Raw genomic sequence first — 17,070 nt, 5'->3', positions numbered from 1 at the left:
CACCAAACTCACACGCCGCCCGCCGGCCCGGTCTCGTCGCCGGTGAGTAACAGCATCACCACCCCCTCACCATCACCACTACTACCCTACATCTCAACCCTCCCTTCCTCTCTTCTCTCCGAAGCTTCACAGATACCCTACCCAAACCTCCCACCCAAAAAACCAACTCAACCACAATGCCCTCCCTCAAAGAAAGCTCCATCGCCTTCATCGGCGGCGGCAACATGGCCTCGGCGATCATCAAGGGCCTGGTCGCGCAGAACATCGAGAAGCAGAAGATCATCGTCGCCGAACCTTGGGAGGTCAACCGGTCTAAGATGGATGCCATTGGCGTGCGCACGACGACCGACAACGTCGCCGCCGGCGGGGACGCCGACATCGTGATCATCGCCGTCAAGCCGCAGATCACCAAGACCGTGTGCCAGGAGCTGGCCGGCTCGTGGGCGCAGCGCTCGGCTCTCCCCATCGTCGTCAGCATCGCAGCCGGCATCACCATGAAGAGCCTGCGCGAGTGGGTGCAGACGAGCGACGGCCGCGCCGCGCACATCGTGCGCGTCATGCCCAACACCCCCGCGCTGGTGAACGAGGGCGCCTCCGGTCTGGTCGCCAGTGAAGACGTCACGGCACAGGAGAAGGAGGTCATCAATGAACTGCTGGGCAGTGTGAGCAAGGCGACGGAGTGGGTAGATCGTGAGGAGCTCTTGGACGTTGTCACCGGGTTGTCTGGTATGGTTTTCCTGCCCCTTCAGTTCCTGAACTCGGTGAAGGGACCAGTGTCGAAACACGTCAGGAGGGGAACCTTCTAGCTAACTAACATGATATCCAGGATCCGGCCCTGCCTATTTCTTCGCCATGGTCGAGCATCTGGTGGCCAGCGCCACCGCGCTGGGTCTGTCCAAGGAACAGGCGACCCGGCTGGCGGCGCAGACGTGCCTGGGTGCCGGCAAGATGTTGGTGGAGTCGGACGAGGAGCCCGCGCAGCTGCGCAAGAACGTCACCAGCCCCAATGGCACTACGCACGCGGCCCTGCAGACCTTCGAGGCGCTGAACTTCAAGGACATCGTGGACAAGGCCGTGCAGTCCGCTACGTCTCGGGCGGAGGAGCTGGGCAAGACCCTCGGCTAAATATGATCTTCGTTGAGTACAAAAATGCCATAAAGTTTCATAATTCAAACTTTCTTTCCATCCAGCTACAAACTCTTCTCTGGAGAATCTTAGTGCTTGGACATTGGCAACTTTTTGTCACCATGGAACACTTGAAGGTGCCTTCAAATTAACACAAACTCTGAAGACCCACTACCACTCCCGGTTATAGCTGCTTTATGCACAAAATTACAATTCAATTGCAGATTAATCCAAACAAAAATCTTTTAGCTGACATGTAGCAGACGGAGCATTACAATACATCATTATGCAAGATACATTAGAGCATGGCGCCATTCGGACCCCTCGACAGTTAGACATGGGAGGGAAGAGAAGGCGCTGGCTGGGGAAAGAGTACAAGGTTTGATAGATAGGCAAGGCAAGGCACGAACGGAGAACCGGGCAGTCCCTCAGGCGGCGTGCATGGCACCGTGTTTGCAGTAGGTGCCCGCAGCAACGGAGCCCATGTGGACCGGACGGCCGTGGGCGCACAGGGCCCAGCTCTTGCCGTCCTCGTCGCAGATGATGGTGTTGTCGACGCAAGCGCCGCCGTGGGTGGTACTGTGGGCGGCCCCGTGAGCGGCACCGTGCACGTTTTCGTGGGAGGAGCTACCGCTACCGCTACCGCTACCACCAACAGGGGCAGTGCGGTCGGACTGGGCCTCTGCGGGGGCAGGGGCTGGGGCAGTGGGGAGGAGCACGGTGTGCTCGGTGTTGGAACCGAACGCGGAGGCTACCTTAGACGCGGACGAGTGGGGGGAGGAGGAAGAGGAAGAGGATGGCGATGCATACCCCGCCGACGAGGAAGTCAAGGAGTTGTGGGAGGAGGAAGATGAAGAGGAAGAAGCCGAGGACGAGGCGGCGGAGTTGGTGCTGTGGGAGCCGCCCAGGAAATCCGCCGAGCCCGTGCAGGTGTACCCGGTGCCGGAGCCGCTGCCCTCCACGGACGAGCCGGGCAAGGGGAAGTTGACGTCCTGGCCTTCCGTGGTCGTGCAGCCGCCCGGTCCGTTGATGTTGGCGATGAACATGGGCGGGGCGCTGCTGTAGCTGGCGACGGCCCCGGCGACCTCCTGCTGCGCGACGTCACGCTTCTTGGAGCCGCCGATGGTGACCTGGGCGCAGTTCATGTACATCTCGCGGTTGCCGACCTTGTTGAACCACGACCACGCCAGGAGCGCTTGCCCGCCGGGCGCGTCCGAGGGGATCGAGAACTGGTACTTGGAGGTGAGGGGACATCCGCCGATCATCGAGTGGATCACCTTGAAGGACTTGCCCTGGTCGTAGGAGAGGGAGATCTGGCAGGACCCTCCCTCGTGCGTGGCACTGCCCTGCAGTTCCAGGCTGTATGAACCGCCGGGGGAGTAGTTGGCTACCGACGAGAACGGGTCATTCGCGTATCCCTTGCACGGGAAGTCGTGGCCGTCACTGGACAGAGGGTTGGTGTACGAGTAGTCCTTGTTGTCACCGCCGTTGGGGTTGAGGGGACTGCGGATGGGGTACGGGTTGGACATCTGGATGTGGGCCGACACCGACGAGGCCAGAAGGCCGCAGAGAAGGGCAACACTCTTCATCTTGAGGTATATGGGGACGCGTGATTGACTTTGTAACACGGTAGGAGCCGATCAAGCTGGGGTAGTTGGACTGATTAGTCGTGGGTTCTCCATATCAAGGCCCTCAACAGTGTAGAGATTCGGGATTATAAAACTTACACTGCTTGTATACAATCAGACAGATATGCCACAGTTGTGCCAATATTCACTGAGGTAGACAACGGCTCGTCTGCTCCAGTAGCGTTTTCAAGAGATGCCCCGGGCTGCGCACGAAGGAGAAGGCACAGACGTCTCAACAGCAAGAGATGAAGGAAACCAGTTCCTATAAATAATATGAATAGCAAGTGGCATACCTGACAAGCTTATTCCGGGTCTCCGACTGGGTCCGTGGAGGAATGGTGGATGTCCTGTTGCAACGGAATGCAGGTCCGCGTAGGCTTGACAACATGAGAGCCATCGGCATTCCGTGCCACCTGCTCGACCGACCGAGGTCGCTGTCCGATGGGCTGCTTCATCTCGATCTTCTTGCTTAAACTCTCTGTTTATATCCGTCAAGATCTTGAAAGGTCAATTAGAGTCGTCTAACGAATCCCCAGTGTTGCTATAGCTCGCTCACAGTCATAAGTAAGGCCGGACGCCGGCGTCACTCGTGCGTATGAGTAATATAGAGTTTAACCAGGAAAGTAAGCAACCAATAACAAATGCATCGTACCTAAGCCAATTATCTGATCGCCAGGCACAGTATTGCTGGTAGCCTGAACCACCGCTTCGAAACACAGACGGTGCATCAATGGTTATCCCAACGGTCGATCACCCTAGCTGCCTTGAGCAGCAAGTATTTAGACAGGCATCCACCCCTCCAATCTCGAAACTTATTTTTGTCTTCATCTTGCATCATAGTTCTGCCCTGTTGACCATGGTATTGGCTCGTTCTTTCGGCCGCAATGTCTCGCATCACGAGAATACTGACCACTGCGTCTTGGATTCCGCTCCCCATTGTTTTAGACCTAGCCAGGGTCTCAAGATTTCAAGGGATTCCCACTGGATACTTTTGGCAAAAAGACCACCCCTTTGCAGCCAGTGAAGAAGGAAGCGAAACCATTCGTGCCCGTCTAACATGCCAAACGTTCCCAGGGCAGACAAGGGGGCGCTGGGAATCTGGCTGAGCCCCGGAAGGTTCGCCACCCCCTACGGGACGGGCGAGTCAAGAAGCAGGAGGCCGGGTGATGTTTGTACAAAGGTATAGCTTAGACTTAGGATCGGAGACTTTCATGAGGATCTGCAGCCCTTTCCGTTTCGCGCGCACTGGCCCCTGCAGGCACGTCTCAACTCCAGGACGACTCGCTGTCCAAGGCATTCTCCGTCTGCTGGTGCTTCGGCGCCCGTGACGACATCAGTTTCAAGTTGCGCTATTGCTGTGTAATTCGTGTCAAAAGATTTTGGCGGGGTATGTTGCTCTCATCGAATTCGCGTAGTTCATAGCGCTGCGGCCGAACGGTGTCTGTGGTGTCCGTAGGGATCAGAAGCATAGGTAAAAAGGCGCAAGGGGCATCCGTCCATGGAGAGGGTATTTGACACGGTTTTCGGGACCTTTAGGCCAAAAGTAGTGAGCTGAGCAGACCACGCTCAGTGACTTGAGAAGAACATGATCTTACTCCTCCGCTAACACACCATACTGCCCTGGGATAGGAAAGCAAGTGTGTGTGGATCGATAGGCAAGATGAGACCTGAGCTTTCAGGTAACGCTCTGCTCGACACCTTCATTCTCAAATTAAGCTTCAATGAGATGCACAAAAAGGCAGAGGGGAGCCAAAGCAGTAGATAGCAAAAAGAAATCTAACCCCAAAAACCGAAGCTCGGATAGACTATAACCATCAAGTACTGGGTAGTATATCCAGCCCAAAGCTTGACGAAACGATCCACACACCAGCACTAGTCCCAATCCGGTAGATAGATCGCGGCGCCCCGGTTTCTGTTTGCACCCCAAGCAAACAACAGCTTCCGATGATGAATTGGCGTCACAATCAAGCTTGCCCCGAATCATACAAACTACAACCCAACGACCTTCCAACCTTGCTGAACAAAACAACGAGAAGCTAAATCACCATGTCCGAAGGCGGAGGCTGGAGCACCATTGAATCCGACGAGGTAAAGCAACCATCCTTCCTTTACCCCGAAGCGCCGCAAACCACAGTCCGTACAGAACAGGCCAATCTAACCGCCGACGCAAATGCAATATAGGGCGTCTTCACCTCACTGATCGAGAACCTCGGGGTCAAAGACGTGCAATTCGAAGAACTCATCTCCCTAGACGCCGACACGATCCGCTCATTAAGGTATCTCCCCTCCCAACCAACCCACCAACCTAACCCGCAACCAACTCACTAACCAACCCATCCTAACGCAGCCCCGTCTACGGCGTAATCTTCCTCTTCAAATGGATCCGCGAACAACCCCCCTCATCCACAAGCACCACATCCCTCTCAAAACCACCGTCAGGAACCTACGACACCTCCCCGCCAGCAACCCTCTTCTTCGCGAACCAAACCATCCAAAACGCTTGCGGCACGCAAGCGATCCTCTCCGTGATCCTCAACCACGACACCGCATCCTCATCATCCAGCCCAAAAGTCGACATCGGACCGGAACTCCGCGCCTTCAAGGATTTCACCACCGGCTTCCCCCCGGATCTCCTGGGCGAGGCGCTGTCGAACAGCGAACCGATCCGGACAGCGCACAACGCCTTCGCGCGGTCGTCGCCGTTCGTCGACGAGACGCAGCGGCCCCAGCAGGACGAGGAGGGCGGGGACGTCTATCATTTCATCGCGTACACGCCCGTCGCCGGCCGATTGTATGAGCTGGACGGCCTGCAGCCGCATCCCATCGGCCACGGGGACTGCACCCCCGAGCAATTTCCCGAGAAGGTCATCGAGGTGATTCAGCAGCGTATCGCCCGGTACCCCGAGGGCGAGACGCGGTTTAACCTCATGGCTGTGTGCCGGGATCTGCGCGTCCGGGCCCGCGAGTTCGGCGACGCCGAGGCGCTGGAGACGGAGGAGCGCAAGCGGAGGGCCTGGGCGTGGGAGAATACGCTGCGCAAGTCGAATTTCGTCGGTTTCATCGGGGAGGTCTTGAAGGGGGTGGCGGGCATGAAGGAGCAGGAGGGCAAATTCGACGAGTGGGTCGAGGGGGCGAAGAAGGAGACCCAGAGGAAGTTGCTGAGGAAGTGATCTTCCTCTCTTCCTCTATGTGTATTATGGCTAGCAGAAGGTTGTCTATGGCTCCTCTGGATGATGAACTCAATTCGAATCAGTGATGTGATGATACTCCTGGCTATGTAGGTATGATGTATGTATGTACAGTACAAAGACAAACATATGGCAGAAGAAAATATCGCTTCGTCATTCATGTCCGACCAATAGCCGTCCGTATCGTGCGTGCTCAACACAGGCCACCTAGTACTTGGTGATCCGTGACTTGATTTGTTCGAGCATTGGCGCCGGCAACTCATCCTCTTGTACGAATCCCATCGACAAGAGGTCAGACCAGAAGAACATGGCGCGGTCTTGTGCATATGCGAGGTAGTCGAATTCGTCAGACTCATCAACATCCGCGTCTACCGGGGGAGTCGAGGTGGGCACACCCGGAGTCTCCACGTGCGCGCCGTTGCCATTCGCTTGACCGTTGGATGCTATCGCGTCCGCTTTGATACCTTCTTCCATGCCTGGAACCTTCGCTTGTACGATTCCCCACGCCACCCACTGAGCGGACGTGATCACACGCCAGAGCTTTGTCTGCGTCATCAGGGCTTGAATCTTCGCTTCTATACCGTCCGCATGAGATTTCTCGATATCCACACTAGCCATCACATCCAAATCTGGACCGGCATCGAGACTCAGTGGCGCAAGGGAAGTCGAATTGGAAGTACCTGCCCGCATCAGTGGAGTGATGGACGGCGAGGCCTGCTCGCGCAATCCCGGTCGATGGCTGAGGTAAGCACTGATGAACTGACGTTGCTGTGCTGGAGTTGGATAAACTGAATTGTTGCACGCCCAAGGTCTTTCAGCGTCGTGGTAATTGTAGCACCATTCAGACTGTCAATGTGGGTTAGTGATGAATTGACAGCAGCTCTGGAAAGTACGCACGAAGTGGTTCGCAAATTCAAAACCTGGTGTGTTCGCCGAAGCATATTCAAAATCGATCACAACGAGCTGCTTGTGCTTGTTCTCAGGACGAAGCAAAGGCGATTCTTGGCTTGGCTCCATTCTTAGCAGATTGCCATATTGTGTCTCGACATTCAGTCAGCATCTTTCCAAAAAAAAAAAAAAAAAAAAAAAAAAGTGGAAGCAACAGACTTACATCGTTGTGCGCAAAGACAAGTTGCTGTTTCAGGGCATTGCTTCCGCCGCAACTGGAGATGAGCCACTTGCGATAATTGTCGACTGCCTTCCTGAATACCGGCCAGGGAACACCGCAAACAAAGCCTCGCCGACGCCATGGCTCTGAAATTGACTTGCTTGCGCTGTGCGCAGATTGAGTCTCCTTGTCCAACCAGTTAATGACCTGCTCGCAGCGATCGACCCATTTGTCCCAGTTCTTGAACACCATCGGCCCTCCTTCCCTCTCTTCTGGGAGCAACTCAACCCCGTCATGAAGTTCTCTCATCCGTTTGGCAATCTGCTTCATAGTGAGAGGATCCCGAAGCTCGCGGGGTGTCAGAGGACGGGCTTCGAAATACTCCTCAAAACGACCGTTCTGAAAGGTACCCAGCACCTTGGGACCGATGTTCTTACGGCCTAGGCGCCGAAGAATCTGCAACTCATTTTCTCGATCAATCAGGTGATCCACCTGCGGGCCATAGATACGCAGCAAAAGCTTCCTGCAGGGGGTTAGATTGTCTCTTGTGAATTCCTTCTGACTTGGGGAAGGAGGCACTTACGGGGGAGGCTTTCTCGCAACCAAAGAATAAGAACCATCTTCGGCCTTCGGAACCGGAATGTGCTGTGGCGGGTTCACAACATACACCGCATTTGTCAGAGCACCGCTAAGTCGAATGACCTCAATATCTGCGGCAAGATCCATGGATAGCTTTCGCCATCCCTTGAACTGCAAGGTGTGTGCGAGTCGCAGTATCTCAGTCTTGAAAGTCATCCAGGCTTCTCTGTCTTTGGCGCAACGGACACTGGCCCCTTGTTCGCTCTCGTCATCGTCTGCGCCACCTCCGCTGTAGGCTAGGGTCTTGGAGTTGTCCAGCACCGCATCCACACTAGGAGCAGCGACGTCGAGGTCCGAAAAGTCCGACTCGGAAGCCGAGCCTCTCCGTAGTCCTCTGGATCGATGGCGTCGAAGTCGCCGTACAGCACCGTTATCCTGTCGCGAAGCAGCGTACTGAAGCAAGATTTTCTCGAGCTTGTCAAGGGCCATGGGAATCTGGGTGCTGGAAGACGAACTCTCCACTACTGACATGCCGGTACTGTTGCTGCCTGCAACTTGGCCAGCACTTGCTGATTCATCCGGAACGCCAGAACCTAGTGAGTGATGAGAACCGCGCTTAGATCTCTCGGTTTGAAGCCATTCATACACCAGGCTGTAAAGACTATTCTGCGAATCTTCATCGCTGTATCTCATACTGAGATCCTTTTCGTCGCGTATGGCGGATTCCGTCAAATTGCTGGAACTCTGGCTACTGAGTGAAGTCGGGGGATGGATTGGCGTTCGAGCTGTCGCTTTCTTGGGTACCGACGCCCGGTGGTGCTTAGGAATGTTTGTTTCCGACGAAGTCGCAGAGTCTGAGTGGCCGGTCGTCTGACGACGTCTTTGAAACGCCACATTTAGACCAGTTCCCATGATCGGTTGGGGCCCTTGACAATTGGTCAGAATCCAGCAAGACTAAGTGACAGCACAACGAAGACAACGAAGGTCGCAAGGGACGTTAAGCTTAAGACGGTCGAAAGCATGGTGAAAGTCGCAGTGGGCTATATATAAATCTGGTCCAGAAACAAAGCTTCCAGGAACCTACAGCTACAGGAGAGGCAAAAACCGGAGAAAGGACGGGGCATAGAGAGGACTTGTGCTCAGACCTACCATCATAGTCGAGACCAGACTCAGAGGTCTGGCCGGTAAAAGAGGGCATGTTCAGGATACAAGACCCAGATTGGGAGAAGCGGAAACTGTCTGCGCAACGATAGGTTTAACCACAGTAGCTTAATGGTCAGGTCGCGCGTCTGTGTGCTGGAGATGTTGTCAGTTGGGGACGAAGAACTCGGGGGCTTTTTTGGGGGGTGATCCATACTATAAGTCACATAGACCCGCAAGGGACACTGGAGCTCTGGCGGGCCAACGATGGGGTAAAAAGTGTCACAGAGTCCCGGGGAAGTTCGTTCAGGAAGAATTCCAAGCGGAATTGACACAATGGCGGGAAAACTGTTGAATTTGACCAGAATCGAAAAGAGAAAAGGAGGGTGACCAAGTGGGGGGTGGAGCGCTGTTCAGCAGCTGGCTCGAAAATACGGTCGGCGGACGGTCTCGATGGGGTTCCACTTAGAACCACAATCACATGTGATCAAGAGAGAAGTGAGAAAAAGGAAGAGTAGGCGAAGATGGCACGATTTATATGCGAGATTAGAATACTTGTTATGAGAGTGTAACTGGTACACCACCGTGGGCACATCAACAATGATGTCGAAGGAATGGATTTCATACAAGTGAGCGAGTGGCAAATGACGATGTGTAGCGGCCGTGCAAACGCAAGGTGTGATGGGAGAGGCCGGGGGCAGAGAGGGAAAAGAAGGTCGGAATCTCAGGTGACCTGACCTGCCAGTCCCGGCCATCAATTATTTTCACACTCGGCGGTGAACTCGTCCCACGAAGTATTTCTACGTGTACCATCGGATAACTGATAGGACTGATAGGAGAAACGGCCGACCTCGTCCGCTGGGACAATCAAGCAACATCTGCGAGCACACAACGTTCGACAACACATGCTATTGTGTTTGCTTACTTCCCCATTCAGGCGCAGGACTTTTCTGAGGATCAGACGGGTCGCGATCTCGGCTTAGTAGCTGAGACAGACAACTGTCTGCTTAACCTCATCCCCGGGGCAGTGTTTTGTCAAATAAGCTGACCGCTATGTCGACTGGCGCCATAGATATTATTGTTGGGGAATTGTCTTACTCAGTATCATGATATTTTGACTGCCAAGGTTCCGCTGCGATTATCATTTACAGTGGGATCCGACACTTGCAGTAGGCTCGCATGGGCCTTGACCCTATCTGCCATAGTCCAGGAGCCGAGCACGTCAAGCGTGGCTAATTTCCGATGTCGATCTGCGATCGAATTTACAGGATACCGTACCTTGTACTTGTACATCGCAACTAAGAATACTAGTTAAAGCTTTCAGTAGAACAATCAAGAGCTGAAGATATTGACTCCGTAAATACGAATATTGTTTACAATATCACGACCTCTGGAGATGTATTTCGCAGTTGATCCATTCGGGATTTAGTCGGGTCAACTTGTTGGGGTCAGGTCCCTGGTTCGCCCACTGCACCAGTTGCCAGTGCAGTGGCCAAATTCATGTGCTGTGTTTGCTTTATGCACGCTTAGTAACTAGGCATCGATATTTCCAGAACCCGGTGCCTCGCTCAGCCACCGGATGGCATACGCAGTGGGTCGCTGAGCCGCAATCGCATGTCCAACGATCTCCAGGATTCGTTGGACTTCTCAAAAACCACCAAACCACCATTCGCTGTTCCGTCGAATCCGCGAGCAAGTGGATGCGCAAAACCGACAGCCACGGTGGCTTGGGACGGCAATGCCCATCGGTGAATGGATGCTATTCTCGTCCTTTCAGAAAATGCGATCGGAAGTGGTTCGGGCAACTGTTGGAACTGGGACGAAACTGGGAGCGGAACCTCCAGGGGACTGACGATCCCCAAATTTCAGTTCCTGGAGGGTTTTGTGTACCCATTGTTTGCCGCATCTGCCGATTGTTATAAATGGCTCGTCTTTTCGTCGTTACCTAGCGCTGATCTTTTGTGATCTACGCTCTTTTTCCAAACATACAAATACCCCATATACCCCGGGTCGAATCACAGTTCTCATCAGCGTCTCTTATCCTTACCCTTATCCTTATCCTTATCTCGCCTAACCACTTCCCACTCACCACCTCTACTATACAACTCTCGCCCTCAAGCGATAAAGTTACCAACCATAACCACAAGATCCCTTCAACCAGACCACAAAAGACCGTCACCATGCAACTCCAGACCCTCCTCCTGACCACCGCCCTCTTCAGCGCCTCCGCCCTCGCCGCCCCCCAGCCCCAGGGCGACATCGTCGGCAGCATAGTGTCGGACGCCGAGGGCATCGCGCAGACCGTCGCCTCGGGGGCCGAGAACGCGGTCACCAACATCGTGTCGGCAGCCACCTCGATCGCCAGCGCGGCCGAGACGGGCGGTGCGGCGGCCGCCTCGGACGCGCGATCGTGGGGTGAATCAGTGGCCTCCAACGCCGAGTCCTACGGGCAGTCGGTGGCCTCGGACGCGCGATCCCGGGCTTCTGATGTTGCCTCCAAGGCCTCCTCCCGCTGGGACGACCTGACCACCCTCACCGGCACCAACGGCGAGGCCACCGCCACCTCGACCGTCTCCGGCGGGAACACCGCGACGGTGACCACGGCCACGGCCACCACTACCGGTACCTCCACCACCACTGGTACTTCGACCGGCAAGAGCTCCAGCTCGAGCAGTAGCAGCAGCAGCAGCAGCAGCAGCAGTACCGCCTCGAGCTCCAGCTCCGAGGGCGCAGGTGTCCAGGCTACTCCCGCTGCCGTGTTGGGCTATGGAATCGCCGGTGTGGCGGGTGTCTTGGGTGTGATGGCTGCTTTGTAAGGGGTGGAGTCGGCTTGAACAACTGATTCATTTTCGGTTTATTTTCTTCAAGAGATCACGATTGATCTAGGTACCCTTTCTTTTTTTCGGGTGGACTGTACATGACACTATTCAACATACCATTGTTCATAACTATATCCCTGTTTTTTTTTTTTTTTTTTTTTTTTTTTTTTTTTTTTGCATGTTTCATACATAACATTCAGTCCATAGAACGATGCTTTTCCTTTCTGTTCTTATTCCTCTGAGATTACCGAATAAGCCGTAGCGGCAGTTTACTTCCCTCGTTCGATTCCACCTAGTACCAGAAATCCCCGCGGTTGAGATTCCTACCTAGTAGCCATCATTGCGTAAACCACCACCCATGGACCCGTAACCTCCCTCATCTGCCACCGATCACTCGATCACTCCATTTGCAAATAGCAGTGACTGCATCGAGCTCTTCCGCTATCTAAACCCAACAATCAAGCAACCATTCAACTCCTCTACCCTCGTCAACCGTTTAAAAACCATACCTAATCTCCCACCTCGCACAACAACACAACATGTACCAACTCACCCCGTCCGCAGGTGCATATTACTCTATACTCACTAGGTAGCCATATCAGATCGCCCGGCAAGCCGCGCCGCGCTCTGTTCGAATCGCTGGCGCACCCGCACGGGCAACCACATCCCTCTGGCAGACTGGACCCCGAGGTTCTGTTGCTGCGAAATGCTACGTAACTCATGACAGGATGCAGGCCGGACGGGGGAATTGCGCGACTTCCTCTTTTGGTTGATGTCATGTGATGGTAGCGGGAGTATAAACCCCCCCTCGGATGTGTCTTTCCCTTCTTTGCGCCAGACTGTAGTTCTGATCGTTGGACGTGATTCCTGTTGTTAAGCTCCTCGGGCATGCCGTGGTGCATCGTCGATGTGCGCGCTGACGGGGAGTTGTGAGCGATGGCTTCGGCTTCTGCCTGCAGCAGTTGTTTGTCGGAGACTGACGCGGGCAGTTGACGTTGGCAGCGTATTGTAGTATCTTCCGGCAGGCTCGACAACGAGTGTGCAATGCGATCCAGCGATGAGTTCACAGTCGTTGTATGTTTGGATTATGTATCGCTGAGACTCTCCCAGCATTTACTTTTCCCACACATCATGCGCGATTTCAATTCATCGGAGATTGTATTAGATGTAGGTATTTACCATACTCACAAGCCAGCTAAGACCACCGAACGGAAATGCAAGACGAAGATGAGCAACTACAGCAAGCAGCATCAATAATATACATTCAACCCCGCATACCCTACTGGAACAAAATTTCCCTTCACCGGCGAAAAGGAATTACACCTCCGCAGTATGTGAGGCTTCAGGCTGGCCATCGCCCACCCGCGGGATATGAGCCGCACCGGCTTTCTCGGTCGCGGAACCGCGGCGATTGTAGGGCTGCAGCTCCTCAAACTGGAACTTGGAGCTCTTCCAGGGCGGCACGCGCATAACGTACATCGTATCGATCTCCTCCAGGGTGCGGCCGCGGCCCTCAATCACGGTCAAGTACACCAGGCCCGCGGCCAGGAACAGACAGCCGGCGAAGACGTAGCCGAACCGAAAGTCAATCGCGCTCGTGATGAAGGGGGTGAAGAAAGCCAACAAAAAGTTCCAGAGCCAGTTGGACGCGGTGGCCAGCGACATGGCCCGCGCGCGGTACTCGGACGGGTACAGCTCCGCGATGATCGTCCACACCATGGGGCCCCATGTGGACGCGAACCCCAGGATGAACAGACAGGCGAACACAACCATGACCACCCCGGCGGTGTGCGTGCTTTCTGGGTTTTGACGGTCCAGTTCGAAGTGGCCCACCGAGGCGAAGATCATGAAGCAGACGAACATCCACAGCGCGCCGGCAATCAACGACCGCCGACGGCCGTAGTTCTCAATCAGATACAGACCCAAGAACGTGGTTCCGAAGTTCACGCCACCGAGGATCATCTGAGTGACATAGCTGTTACTAATCCCGGCGCCTTGGAAGATGGTTGTGCCGTAGTAGAAGAAGTAATTGGCCTAGGGCCGCTGTTAGCCAGTGCTATTGTTGGAGGTAACGTGCGGGTTCGCTGAGCGGAACTTACCCCGGTCAGTTGTTGAAGGGCCTGGAGAGCCACGCCGACTGCAACCCGGTACTTCATGCGCGGCCCCTTGAAGAGCTGGACCCAGGTCACCTTCCCGCGCGCCACTTCCTCCTCGTACTTCTGCTTGATCTCATCGAGTTCTTCTTTTAGCCGGCGGTGGTTATAGGGGATTCCGTACATTTTGGCGATGGTGTCGGTGGCTCGCTCGACCTTGCCGTGTCGATAGTCGTAACGGACGGTCTCGGGGAACATCGAAATCCCAACCCCCAGAATGATCGCCCACAGGTAGGTGATGCCCATGGGAATGCGCCAGGAGGCGGTGCTATCCATGGCTTCGGTCCCGAAGTTGATGCAGTTGGCGACGAAGATGCCTAGAGTGATGAAAAGTTGGTAGGTGCTGTTGCGGTGTCAGAGCTCTGGACTCTAGCTATCTATACAGTGACAGGGAGCAAGCATACCTGACCAGTGAGCCACGAATGTGTCTTGGTCCCGTTTCGGCTTGATACATCGGCACGAGCAATGACAAAGCCCCGACTCCGAGGCCGGCCACCCACCGACCCATGGCCACTTGATACCACTTCCCGAACGGAGAGGAAATCTGAACCGTAACTCCCACACACACCATGGCCGACCATCCGCTGATGGACCATTTACGACCAATGCGATCCGCAATGGGAGCTGCAACGAGAGCGCCGATCAGGGTGCCAACGGACAGCTAAAAGGAAGCGTCAGTCTCGCGAACAAAACTTTTGGGCAGAGGAACACAAATCTTACCAAGGCCACGATGAGGCCCGAGCGGGCATTGGTAAAGTAAAATGTGCCATCGGAACGCTGTTGGCCATATCGCTGGAGGAAGTTCGGCATCTCTAAGAACCCGGAAATCTGACCCGTGTCGTACCCGAAAAGGAACCCTCCCATCGACACGAAGACTCCCATGAGAAACGAGCGCCATGTGAGGAGCGGGATAGGCGTGTCCACGAGTTCTTCCTCTTTTGCTTCTTGAATCGGCGCCGTGGAGAGTGTTCGATCCGCCGAGGCCTCATTGTCACCGGCAGAGTAAGTGTCGGGTCTACCTCCCGGTCGCCTCAGCTTGGAGAAGACCATTGTTCGCTAGCTTTTGTGATGTCAAACCTGATCGGAATCCAATTATACAGAGATCTACGAGATCTCAAACCGAGCCGTAACCGGTCTACAGACGCCGTTATATAGATCTCTAGTATACGAAACCCCCGAGACATGGGGGGAGATGGATGATGAATCATGATGTCACGAACTCGCATACCTCTTTCGTTTGAATCTTCTAGATGGAGGTGTCGTCGACAGAATTTCCACGGGGGAGCATTTCGTCTCGAATACTTAATCGAGAGACCAGGGTCTTTCCCCGGAGGGAGCCCATGTCAGCTGCTCACGTGGAGGGTTGGAAAGCCGGGTTTCCATGGCTCGGCACCAATTGATGGCGATGCTGAGTGGCTCCCGGCCGCCGGATGCAACAGCCACGCCGTGGAACCCGCACCAACCCCGGACGGCGACGAAGTCTAGGCGTTCATCATGTCGCCTGGCCACGATCTGGGGAAAAGTCTATCATTATGTCATGTATGTCATTAACTCAGAGGGGCAGTCCCCACGACCAATATGACAGGTTGTTTTGCGCCCCATGCATCAGGTGGCTTGATTGATACCACCCGGCCGTCCATGGATTGAGAGATCGCTTTATGGCCCAACTACCCGACTGAGAAGGTGTGCGCTCGGCCGCGGCCGAGCGAGCGGAGGCCTGAATCATGAACTCTGTGACGCTCGGCGATCCCGAGAGGGCCGTTTCGAGGCATATCGCCGTGATGTGTGGCAAGGGTTGTGGGCAGACAAAGAGCCGCTGCATAGGCAAGGAGAAGGTTGGGAATTAGGACTGTGTCTGTGTGACATAGCTGTTTGAGGCTATGGGCTCGGGGGTGGTCATACCACAGGAGAGACAGTCGGCTTCTTTGAGTAGACTCGATGACTACCTACCTACCTAGAGACTTACTCCTGCTGCAACCGGAAACCTGACGTGTGGCCCTTCACATTGATCACATTTGTCAAATAAGATCTTGCGTACGACAGCAGCGCTGTTGCTCTGCATAAGCCTCGGGTGTCAGGTGCATATTCGAACTATGTAATATTGCTTCCCAACTGAAGCCTATTCACTGCTGATCGATACGTAGATCATCAGGCACACCTCGCTGACACTGACAACACAATCAAACAACAGCAACAAAATACAAACGTTCCTTAATCAAGTATCAGTGTCTCACACAATGCAACTCTGTTTGAAAAACATCAAACTCCCACTAAGATAACGTGCACAAGCGACGCAAGTAACACATCGCATCGCTGCCTCCCATGACCATATATATCCGGTAGTCCTTGGATCTCACACGCATCCAACAAAGGAAATAAGATCACGCTCCGAGCATTGCAAGCCAACGATCATCCATCATAGTCACCCATATTTCTGCCTCGGAACCACACCCTCCCTTCCACTCATGCAGCCCCAATCGAACACACGGGCGGACTTCCGCTGTGCCGCGATCATTTAATTGAATATGCTTCCCTCCCCGACTCAACAACTCTCTTCCCCAGACTCCCATTCAATTCCGCCCCTGCCCTTGTTGCTGCCCTTGCTGTTGCCCTTGTTGCTGCTGCTGCGCCTCCTCGACTTTCTTCGAGATCCCAGTGGTAGGCGTATCATTCCTGGCCAGCATCATTGCTCCGCTCGCCTTCAGAGGTGCATCATCGTTAGCGGACCATCCGAACCCATCAACCCCATCAACCTCATCGAGATCATCAAATCCAGAAGGATACAGCAACGTACCTGCTTCTCGCTCAGCGCCAGCGCATCTGTGCCTGGAACTGGAGCTGCCATTGCCACCATGGCCATGAAGACAGAGACGAGATACACGAGCTTCATGCTGAATTATACGGTGTGTTTTCGCGGAAAGACGGAAGCTGGTCACGGATCGTAGCGGATTGCCCCGTTATCGAATCTGGCAGGTCCAACGCAAGAATGAAATCGCCAGTGCTTGGAGTGAAGTCACGTGGAAGTGAAAGCGTAGCAACCAGTGCAGTACTCCAGGTTGTTCGAGTTGGTATATATACTTCGAAGCCCACCGGGAGAAAAAAAAAAGTAACCACCTGGTGACCCCCTGGATCAGCTCCTAAGCAGTTTGCTAAGGCACCGAAACCACAAAACTGTCACTCCAAAAATAAGATTCCCGCGGCGCATGAACAAAGCTATTGACAATTATTTGATACGTCTTGCCGTTAGTTCTTTCTTAGCATTCGCTTAGAGCATCGGTAGTCATTCCCGGGTCCGCTATCGACTACTGTCGTACTTTGTACACTGCAGTC

At 54.3% G+C, this 17,070-nt stretch overlaps 6 protein-coding genes across 6 annotated transcripts; 3 read left to right on the top strand and 3 right to left on the bottom strand.

Moving 5' to 3' along the window:
- Positions 1-49: 49 nt before the first annotated feature.
- On the top strand, positions 50-1,349 carry BO82DRAFT_316394 (pyrroline-5-carboxylate reductase family protein). Its single transcript, XM_025632582.1, has 2 exons — positions 50-726; positions 827-1,349. Exons 1-2 carry the CDS (start codon positions 177-179, stop codon positions 1,123-1,125), a joined length of 849 nt encoding a protein of 282 aa, XP_025489156.1. The 5' UTR covers positions 50-176; the 3' UTR covers positions 1,126-1,349.
- On the bottom strand, positions 1,308-3,110 carry BO82DRAFT_148872 (uncharacterized protein). The gene is made up of 2 exons (XM_025630152.1): positions 2,853-3,110; positions 1,308-2,770 (listed from the first exon to the last, which is right to left on the bottom strand). Exon 2 carries the CDS (start codon positions 2,712-2,714, stop codon positions 1,554-1,556), a length of 1,161 nt encoding a protein of 386 aa, XP_025489155.1. The 5' UTR covers positions 2,715-2,770; positions 2,853-3,110; the 3' UTR covers positions 1,308-1,553.
- A 1,626-nt stretch (positions 3,111-4,736) lies between these two features.
- BO82DRAFT_356948 (putative 26S proteasome-associated ubiquitin C-terminal hydrolase) lies at positions 4,737-6,010 on the top strand. The gene is made up of 3 exons (XM_025635874.1): positions 4,737-4,841; positions 4,935-5,029; positions 5,101-6,010. The coding sequence occupies exons 1-3, from the start codon at positions 4,800-4,802 to the stop codon at positions 5,921-5,923; spliced, it is 960 nt and encodes a 319-aa protein (XP_025489154.1). The 5' UTR covers positions 4,737-4,799; the 3' UTR covers positions 5,924-6,010.
- BO82DRAFT_148835 (putative choline kinase) lies at positions 5,850-8,826 on the bottom strand. The gene is made up of 4 exons (XM_025630151.1): positions 7,633-8,826; positions 7,053-7,572; positions 6,839-6,982; positions 5,850-6,787 (listed from the first exon to the last, which is right to left on the bottom strand). The coding sequence occupies exons 1-4, from the start codon at positions 8,538-8,540 to the stop codon at positions 6,149-6,151; spliced, it is 2,211 nt and encodes a 736-aa protein (XP_025489153.1). The 5' UTR covers positions 8,541-8,826; the 3' UTR covers positions 5,850-6,148.
- A 1,993-nt stretch (positions 8,827-10,819) lies between these two features.
- Positions 10,820-11,834, top strand: BO82DRAFT_148711 (putative GPI anchored protein). Its single transcript, XM_025630150.1, has one exon. It carries the CDS (start codon positions 10,949-10,951, stop codon positions 11,582-11,584), a length of 636 nt encoding a protein of 211 aa, XP_025489152.1. The 5' UTR covers positions 10,820-10,948; the 3' UTR covers positions 11,585-11,834.
- An 887-nt stretch (positions 11,835-12,721) lies between these two features.
- BO82DRAFT_356943 (sugar porter family MFS transporter) lies at positions 12,722-14,838 on the bottom strand. The gene is made up of 4 exons (XM_025635873.1): positions 14,461-14,838; positions 14,145-14,401; positions 13,687-14,083; positions 12,722-13,621 (listed from the first exon to the last, which is right to left on the bottom strand). Exons 1-4 carry the CDS (start codon positions 14,788-14,790, stop codon positions 12,905-12,907), a joined length of 1,701 nt encoding a protein of 566 aa, XP_025489151.1. The 5' UTR covers positions 14,791-14,838; the 3' UTR covers positions 12,722-12,904.
- Positions 14,839-17,070: the final 2,232 nt, after the last annotated feature.

The sequence above is a fragment of the Aspergillus uvarum genome, assembly GCF_003184745.1.
Source record: "Aspergillus uvarum CBS 121591 unplaced genomic scaffold BO82scaffold_51, whole genome shotgun sequence".
NCBI classification, from domain to species: Eukaryota; Fungi; Ascomycota; class Eurotiomycetes; order Eurotiales; family Aspergillaceae; genus Aspergillus; species Aspergillus uvarum.
Note: the sequence above shows the minus strand (reverse complement) of the source record. Positions and strands in the feature narration are given on the sequence as shown.

Excerpts from the sequence above, each read along its gene's own strand:
- BO82DRAFT_316394 (XM_025632582.1), top strand. The coding sequence starts at position 177 with ATGCCCTCCCTCAAAGAAAGCTCCATCGCCTTCATCGGCGGCGGCAAC. Across the intron at positions 727-826 it reads CGTTGTCACCGGGTTGTCTG|GATCCGGCCCTGCCTATTTC; the intron begins GTATGGTTTTCC and ends CATGATATCCAG.
- BO82DRAFT_148872 (XM_025630152.1), bottom strand. The coding sequence starts at position 2,714 with ATGAAGAGTGTTGCCCTTCTCTGCGGCCTTCTGGCCTCGTCGGTGTCG.
- BO82DRAFT_356948 (XM_025635874.1), top strand. The coding sequence starts at position 4,800 with ATGTCCGAAGGCGGAGGCTGGAGCACCATTGAATCCGACGAG. Across the intron at positions 4,842-4,934 it reads GCACCATTGAATCCGACGAG|GGCGTCTTCACCTCACTGAT; the intron begins GTAAAGCAACCA and ends AATGCAATATAG. Across the intron at positions 5,030-5,100 it reads GACACGATCCGCTCATTAAG|CCCCGTCTACGGCGTAATCT; the intron begins GTATCTCCCCTC and ends ATCCTAACGCAG.
- BO82DRAFT_148835 (XM_025630151.1), bottom strand. The coding sequence starts at position 8,540 with ATGGGAACTGGTCTAAATGTGGCGTTTCAAAGACGTCGTCAGACGACC. Across the intron at positions 6,983-7,052 it reads TTGTCTTTGCGCACAACGAT|ACACAATATGGCAATCTGCT; the intron begins GTAAGTCTGTTG and ends CTGAATGTCGAG. Across the intron at positions 6,788-6,838 it reads TTGAATTTGCGAACCACTTC|TCTGAATGGTGCTACAATTA; the intron begins GTGCGTACTTTC and ends CCACATTGACAG.
- BO82DRAFT_148711 (XM_025630150.1), top strand. The coding sequence starts at position 10,949 with ATGCAACTCCAGACCCTCCTCCTGACCACCGCCCTCTTCAGCGCCTCC.
- BO82DRAFT_356943 (XM_025635873.1), bottom strand. The coding sequence starts at position 14,790 with ATGGTCTTCTCCAAGCTGAGGCGACCGGGAGGTAGACCCGACACTTAC. Across the intron at positions 14,402-14,460 it reads CGGGCCTCATCGTGGCCTTG|CTGTCCGTTGGCACCCTGAT; the intron begins GTAAGATTTGTG and ends GCTTCCTTTTAG. Across the intron at positions 14,084-14,144 it reads ATTCGTGGCTCACTGGTCAG|CACCTACCAACTTTTCATCA; the intron begins GTATGCTTGCTC and ends ACACCGCAACAG.